We start from the raw sequence: 7849 nt of genomic DNA, 5'->3' as shown, positions 1-7849 counted from the left end.
AATACAGTTAAAAAGGGCATCCATTGGTCTGGTGTCATCAGGAGACACAGAGATGTACAGCTGAGTGTCATCAGCGTAACTGTTAAAGTTATAACCACTGTTAGGAAACTGGTAAATAGACTGGTGCTAATATAGGTATTTCCTACTCCAGTTAACCACCCGACACAAATTCATTCAGTGCTGTGCCTAAGCAGCACGTCTAACACTCACACATGCTCATTTATCCTCTGATGAATGCATCAGTATTCCAGTGTCTTTAGAACAGGTACTGTCAATATAAATGCTGACAATTGGAAAAAGACACAATTCATTAGACAGTTTAAAGTTTTTAGACAACAGAAATTACAACCAACAAATGTACGGTCATTTACAAGATGGTAGGTTTGATTAGGAAAGTCAGCGTGCAGACAAGGTGTTTGTGCGGAGGACCCAAATGCAGATGCATGGAGGCGGGGTGCGTTCAGCAAAAAGCAAGCTGTTTATTGGCTGATGACGAAGATACCAAGTACAAACATAAAGTTCACAAAGGGAATTTAAATCTTGGACAATCCTGGGAACAGTGAACAGACAAACTGACAAAGGCCAAGACAAGTGTGGAGAACACATCACAGGTGAACTAGACTGCAGCAGATGAGCCAAGGGAAGCAAAAACTGAAAACAAAGCACCACGACAACAGCTCACTAACATCAAACAGGAAATGTGAAAACTGAAATCCTGCTGATATTTAGGGCAGATCAAGCCTAACCGGACTGCAACAGCCTGATGAATCTGTTTGTGTTCCATGATGCTATGAAAAATGGATGGATGTGTGCACGTTCACTATAATGCTGCACTTCTCTCTGGATAAGCTGGACACCCGATACTTTAAGAGTGCCTCAGTTTTCTGTTGCATGTCTTGATTCTGGAATAATTAACGGAAGCTGTGAGAACTTTGAGGACTGCTCTAATATCTGTCCTTCAGCCTGCACTGATATCTTGGACTCCACTCAGACTGTCTGCGCTAAGCCATTGTCAGAGCCATGGTTCAGTGAACATAGGTGCACCCTTAGACATGATTGTAGATGTGCTGAAGGTAGATGGAAGAAGGATAGGATGTATGTTTCTATAAAGATACTTAGGGACTGTCTCTCTGTTTACCAAATAGCCACAAGCCTAATCATATCATCAGTACAAGTAATAATGTTGGAGCTTAGTATGTGTGAGGCAGTAGGTGACGAGACACAAGACCTAATAGCTGAAACTTGGTCAGTAAAAAATGCCAAAAAAATCGTCAGTGTTCCTCCTGTGTGCTCAGCTGTCTTGGAGCAGTTTGAGCCTGTTTCCCTGAGTTAAGGATCCGTGGTAGTTCATCGCCTAAGATAATCACACTGCCCATCAGATCGTCTCCCCCCAAACCTCCTTAAACATAATTGGGCTTTATATCCAGAAATTAATTGACACTTTGTGTCCCATCATTTTTTAAACAGCCTCTTCTTAAAAATCACACTGTGGACCCAACTGTTCTGGTTAATTACAGGCCAATCTTGAAGCTCCCCTTTCTTTCAAAAGTTCTAGAGACAGTGATCTGCTTACAGTTGGAGGCTCACCTTGATCTTAATGAGATCTCTGAAAAGTTTCCGTTTGGTTCTAAATCACTACACAGCACTGAGACAGCACTTTTGAATGTTTTAATGACATTTTCTTAACTCTGGGTTGTAGCAGCCCTGCTGCCCTCTTGATGTTGAGCCTTTTATCCTTTCACTGTAAGACAAATGTTAAAAACCTCGGTGTGCTGTGATGCTTCCTTCAAACTGTGTAGGCAGGTGAGCGCAGTAGTCCGATCTAGCTTTTTCCATCTGAGACAGGTAGCCAAGGTAAAGCCAGACCTTCCAGCTAATGTCTTTCAGTGTGTTATTCATCTCTTCATTATGTGAAGATTACTGCCATTCTCTGCACAGGCCTCTCTTTATCATCTCCAGTTGGTCCGAAATGCCGCCGCTCGTCTGCTAACTGGCATTAAAAGGAAGGAGCCTGTGACCCCAGTGTTGGCCTCTCTACACTGGCTTCCTGTTCCTCATAGGATCCAAATTTAACTTTTTGTTTTTAAATCACTGAACAGTCGAATCCGGTCTTACCTGTCTGAGCTCCAGAAAGAACCACGAGGTCCAGGTCAAAACGAATGCTATCCATTTCACAGTCTTAAATCTGGTGGCAACAGAGCCTTCTCCGTGGCAGGTCCCAGACTCTGGAAGAGTCTGCCTCTACATATTAGATCTACACATGTTTGGGTTAGCACACACTGACCCAAACCTCTCTTTGTTTTAACAGCCTTAGTCATTGTTGTTGTAGTTGGTTTTTGTGTCTAATGGTTTTATTCCTTCTCTTTTATTGCATCATTTTTGTGCATTTTAATTTGTAAAGCATAATGTGCAGCATGAGCAGCACTGTGGTAGGCAGTGAGCAGAGGGCCCAGTAGAGGACGTCGGGCCCTCAGGCCACGATCATGAAATCCATTTCTAATTGTTTGGTCTGAGACATTGACACTGGTGGCCTGCTGGAGGGCATCCTGTAGAGCTTTGGACATGCTCATTTTCTTTGTCCTTGCACAAATGAGGAGATATCAGTCCCCCCGATCGGTTAAAGGCTTCTACAGCCCCGTCCAACTCTCCTAGAGTAACTCCCTGTCTCCTGGACTCTCCTCCATGCTCTTGAGACTGTGCTGGGAGACACAGCAAACCTTCTGGCAATGACACATATTGATGTGCCATCCTAGAGGAGTTGTACTACCCGTGCAACCTCTGTAGGGTCCAAGTATCTCCTCATGCTACCAGTAGCAATGCTCACCCTATCCAAATGCAGAAATACTGATAAAACAGTCAGAAAAGATGAGGAGGGACAAATGTCAGCGGCCTCCACCTGTAAAACTATGCCTGCTGATTATTTCATTAACTCCAAAGCTGCTGAAACTGATAAACTCCTTTGGTACTCAACTGACCAGGTAATTACCTCAGAAGTTTAACTGACTGTACTCTGATAAAAACTGTTCTTTTAATTGTATTTTGGAGCAGTATATTTAAGTTACGATAAGGTACGATCGTGGCTCAAGTGTTGGCAGTTTGTCTTGTAATCGGAAGGTTGGCGGTTCGAGCCCTGGCTCGGACAGACTCGGTCGTTGTGTCCTTGGGCAAGACACTTCACCTACCGCCTACTGGTGTTGGCCAGAGGGGCCGATGGTGCGATATGGCAGCCTCGCCTCTGTCAGTGCGCCCCAGGGCAGCTGTGGCTACACCTGTAGCTGCCTCCAACAGTGTGTGAGAGTGAAGTGAAATTTATTTCGGTCAACAACACAGATTATCATTTTACATAAAAGTACTCAATCATACAGCCTGTGGCTTATAATTATCCTATCCTTTACCCCATAGGAATAATCAAATCCTTAGCCAAGAAAATAAATAGCATTGACAAATAAGTTATATAACGGTTTGAAAAGAAATCAATGATAAATCAAGAAATGAAATCAACACAAAGTTATTCATCAAACCAAATTTCCATAAGCTTGAATGATACAAATTTTTAAATTCTTCCTGAAAAATGACAAAGAAAAACACATCTTCAGTTCATCATTAAGTCCATTCCATAATTTCACTCCCAAAACTGGCACATCTATACCTAACATTGGTTTCCACTTTAGGTATTTCAAACTTATAAGACCCCCTCAAATCATATTTTCCATCTCTTAGTTTAAACATACTTAGAATACAAAGTGGAACATTCTTTTTCATCACTCGATATATCATTTCTAAAGTTTTACAATACATAATGTCCATGAATTTTAACATAGATGATCCTACAAAAACTGGTTGGTGGACTCCCTATACGCAACTTTATTTATTATTCAGATTGAATGAATAGTGGAATTGTAAAGCGGTTGAAAAGCACTATATAAATGCAATCCATTATTATATGTGGCCAAATAGCATTAAGTAAAAACTAGCTTTAATTGTGGCATATAAAAACAGTGTTTGATCTTTGTCTAATCATATCTACATGTCTACAAGAAATGTGTTTTTTTGTCTTGTTTTATTGATCATTCATGAACCTTCTAGTAAATTGAACAGAATAGATGTCACTATAAGAATGATGTGATGTTTCTTTCTATTTAGATTTGCAAAGTATTTTAAGATGGAAAATGGGACTGACTACCGCACTCTGGTCAAAGCCTATGCTATCAGGTTTGACGTCTTGGTCAATGGAAATGTGAGTGTGTAGTTTCACTGTCAGTTCACTGAATAAAGAAGTTTACATCCACTTACCTTTATTTCACAAACACATTAATGATACAGGAATATAAATATGTGTGTAATTTTTTAAAATATATTTTTAAATGATACATCTATAGTCTTGATTGTCATGTTTCTGTTGTTGTTTGTGAATAAAAGAAGAAAACACAAAACACCAGGACTTTTTTGTATCGATCTTCTCCAGGAAACTGAACCTGACTCATACTCTTGTTTTGCAGGCAGGAAAGTTCAACATGATCCCTACACTCATTAACATGGTTGCAGCCTTTACATCAGTGGGAGTGGTGAGTTAACGTTTAGATTTAATCAAATCGTTATAAATGTTTAATTCAGGAGTTTTGTTAAGATTAGTCAATTCTAAAAAGCAAAAGTTTTCCTCTTATCTTTTTCTACCCTTTAAAAAGGAAAATGGAAAGCCTGACATAAAAAATTTTGGTCTAAGAACTGAAGGTGGCTTTGAAGCAGCTTACACCTCAAATGTAAGCCAAAAATCAGGAAGGGGTCTTTATTATTAAGTGGAAAAAATCCAGAGCTACTTGGCCCTGTGTGAAAAGTTCATTGTCCCCTAAGCCTAACAACTGGTTGGGAATTTGAACAGATGTGCGGACATTCTCCATCATGTTTTGGTAAACAGCAGAAGTCGTGCTTCCATTTACCACAGCAAGTCTTCCAGGTGCTGATGCAGCAAAACAGCCCCAGAACATCACGCTGACACCAACATATGTTACTGTGGTATGATGTTTTCTGAAATGCTGTTACTGTTACTCCAGATGTAATGGGACACACACCTTCAACATTTGTCTCGTCAGTCCACAGAGTGTTTTTCCAAAAGCCTGGGGGACCATCAAGATGTTTTCTGGTAAACAAGCCTTTATGGTTCTTTTGCTCAGCAGTGGGTTTCGTCTTTGAACTCTGCCATCTGGGCAACAATGGCCTGCATGGCGGAGTCATGAACACTGACCTTAACTGAGGCAAGTCAGGCCTGCAGTTCTTTGGATGTTGTTCTGGGCTCTTTTGTGACCTGCTGGATCAGTCGTTGCAGCACCTTTGGGGTATCTTTGGTCAGCAATCAATTTTTCACTCAGAGCCATGTAGGTTTGGGTTTTATTTCCCCGTAATAATAAATACCTTCATTTTGTGTACTTGTGTTATCTTGGTAACTGGACTGGTTCTTACCGAGCACTTTTCCACTATAACAGCTTTTTCTATTTAACATTCACACACATTCATTTTCCAATGGATGCATCAGAGAGGAGCTTGGGGTTAGTATCTTTCCCAAGGACATTTGGCATGCAGACTGGACCAGCCAGGGGAACAAACCACCAGCCTTACAAGTAGTAGGTGACCTGCTCTACCACCTGAGTTACACCCCCCCCTTAAATTGGTGTGGTGATCCGAAACATTTAAGTGTGACAAACATACAAAAAATAGGAAATCATGAAGGGGGCAAACATGTATTCGCACCACTGTGTGTGTGGTGTCCCTATCCCATGAAAATAAAAGCCTTTTATTACATATTAAAACCTATCAGAAGTTCCTGGACCACAGTCTTTCCAATTTTCTTTATTACTGTAATTCCCTTCAATGACCATTATTGTTTCTTCTTACTTTCTAATTTAGATTTAAAGAATGTTTTGAAAATGCTCATGAAAGTGAGTTCATGAGCATTTTCTGCATCTGAAATTAGAGAAGATCCATTAATGTCATCGTTGTCAGTCAAAAATATATCAAACATCTGCAACTGCTTCTTTTCAGGATGAAACAACCAACATGTGCAACACCGCTTCATTTTTCCAAATTAAGGGACATTCATATCATTAGTTTATTTGCTGTTGTTTTCTAAACTTACAATAGATTTTCTATGTTTAGACCCGAACTCTTTCATGGCATGCATTTTTAAACTCTCTTTGCTATTTAGGCTGTTTGGGACCTGATTAATGTAAAAACAAAGAATTACCAGATTTTTTTTACCTGATTTTTCTTTCTGAGAGAAATGAGATCCACATATGAGGATATTTGCTTTAAATTTTGATAGAACAGAGGCAGTATAATGTCCTCGTAATTGGAAATCATGCCCTTGTAGAGCAACATTTTGTATTTTGGTCTAGACATCCCAAAATGTGATGTCCACATATGTGGACGCCAGGTCCTAGGAAGTTAATATATTTATTTAGGCCACTTATATTTGGAAGCCAGGATTATTAAATAAATACATAATGGGTTACATTTGAGGTGTGATTAAAAAAAGTCCCAAATTGATGAATATTGACAAAAAGGTAAAGCATCCATGATGCTTCACACAAAATTTTGGTTAGGTTGGAAAAGAGGTTGATTTTATTTCTCAGTAGAAGTTCAAGGTTAGTGGGGAAATCAGTGCTCAGTGTTCAGAAACAGACAGCTAGAGAACAATCTGAAAATAGCAGCTGTGCTTGAAGATGTCTGCACATGTCCTAGAAAATGATCTTGAACTGGTGATCATCAAAAATTCAATCAGGTTAGACTTTTGATTTTTATTGGCCTTAAATACCAGAAAAAATGAACTGAAACTAAATGGAAATGAAGCTGTGGACCAAGGGGTGGTGACAAGTGACATTTTGGAGGTTGAAGGGGCTTGCTTGTAATTATTATTATTATAATTATTATCATTATTATTATTACGTAGGGCACAGTGCTGTGTGACATCATACTGCTCAACTTCCTGAAAGGTGCGGAGCAATACAAGGCCAAGAAATTTGAAGAGGTAAAATACCCAGCTCTTAATCACGTTTTAATGTGCACGTTATCTGATTTTTATTGGTGACCATGTTGCTGACATGTAAGGTTAAAACATTATTACATTAAAACACAAAAAGGCTCAAAGTTCAGCAGAATGCAATTTGGAAAAAGTGCGTTTTAAAAAATGGTTATAAAAAGGACACCCAGCTTGAACCCCTTTCACTTTTGGCAAGTCATTAAAATTCTTGGGGTCTTAGATCATATTTAACTCTTGACTCTCTTTTCTGAACTAATCAGATTTCAGGCCTGCTTAAAGAACAACTGTTGCGGGTTCAGATATTGAGGGTGAACACAAAAACAATAATGGTCCAGAAGAGCTTCGGTCAAACAATGATTTTAATGAACACATGCGTGGGGAGATGAACACTGCACAAAGACAGCATCGATCTCCAAATGGTGGAGCATTACTCAAACTCTTATAGCCACTGTTGACCCCCACCTAGTCGTAAAAGCCTAAACATTCACATTTTCCTAACTCCTAGCGAGCCTGACTTATGGCCTTGGCTCCCTATTTTGTCTGCCTTTAACAACGGTGGGAGTGAAGCTCCCGTGGAATGTGCTCTGTCTCCTCTACTATCAGAAAAAGCAAAGTCCTGACTCTCTGAAAACAGGATTTCTTATAACTCAGCAGTATAGGGAGTGCAGAATTATTAGGCAAGTTGTATTTCTGAGGAATAATTTTATTATAGAACAACAACCATGTTCTCAATGAACCCAAAAAACTCATTAATATCAAAGCTGAATGTTTCTGGAAGTAGTTTTTAGTTTGTTTTTAGTTTTAGCTATTTTAGGG

The 7849-nt window shown here is 39.6% G+C and overlaps 1 protein-coding gene across 1 annotated transcript in view; it reads left to right on the top strand.

The window, feature by feature from the left end:
• The window catches only part of LOC102209833 (P2X purinoceptor 3-like), a gene marked incomplete at its 3' end in the record, with an annotated part of 12939 nt that extends 5918 nt beyond the window's left edge, over nucleotides 1-7021 (top strand). Inside the window, exons 4-6 of the mRNA XM_005754808.1 lie at nucleotides 4144-4237; nucleotides 4500-4565; nucleotides 6944-7021. Coding sequence (XP_005754865.1) covers nucleotides 4144-4237; nucleotides 4500-4565; nucleotides 6944-7021 — 238 coding nt within the window. The remainder of the gene's footprint in view (nucleotides 1-4143; nucleotides 4238-4499; nucleotides 4566-6943) is intronic.
• Between the last annotated feature and the right edge of the window lie 828 nt (nucleotides 7022-7849).

Source organism: Pundamilia nyererei, unplaced genomic scaffold (genome assembly GCF_000239375.1).
Source record: "Pundamilia nyererei isolate P.nyererei 1_Seehausen unplaced genomic scaffold, PunNye1.0 scaffold00669, whole genome shotgun sequence".
NCBI lineage: Eukaryota > Metazoa > Chordata > Actinopteri > Cichliformes > Cichlidae > Pundamilia > Pundamilia nyererei.
This window is presented reverse-complemented; position numbering and strand designations above follow the sequence as displayed.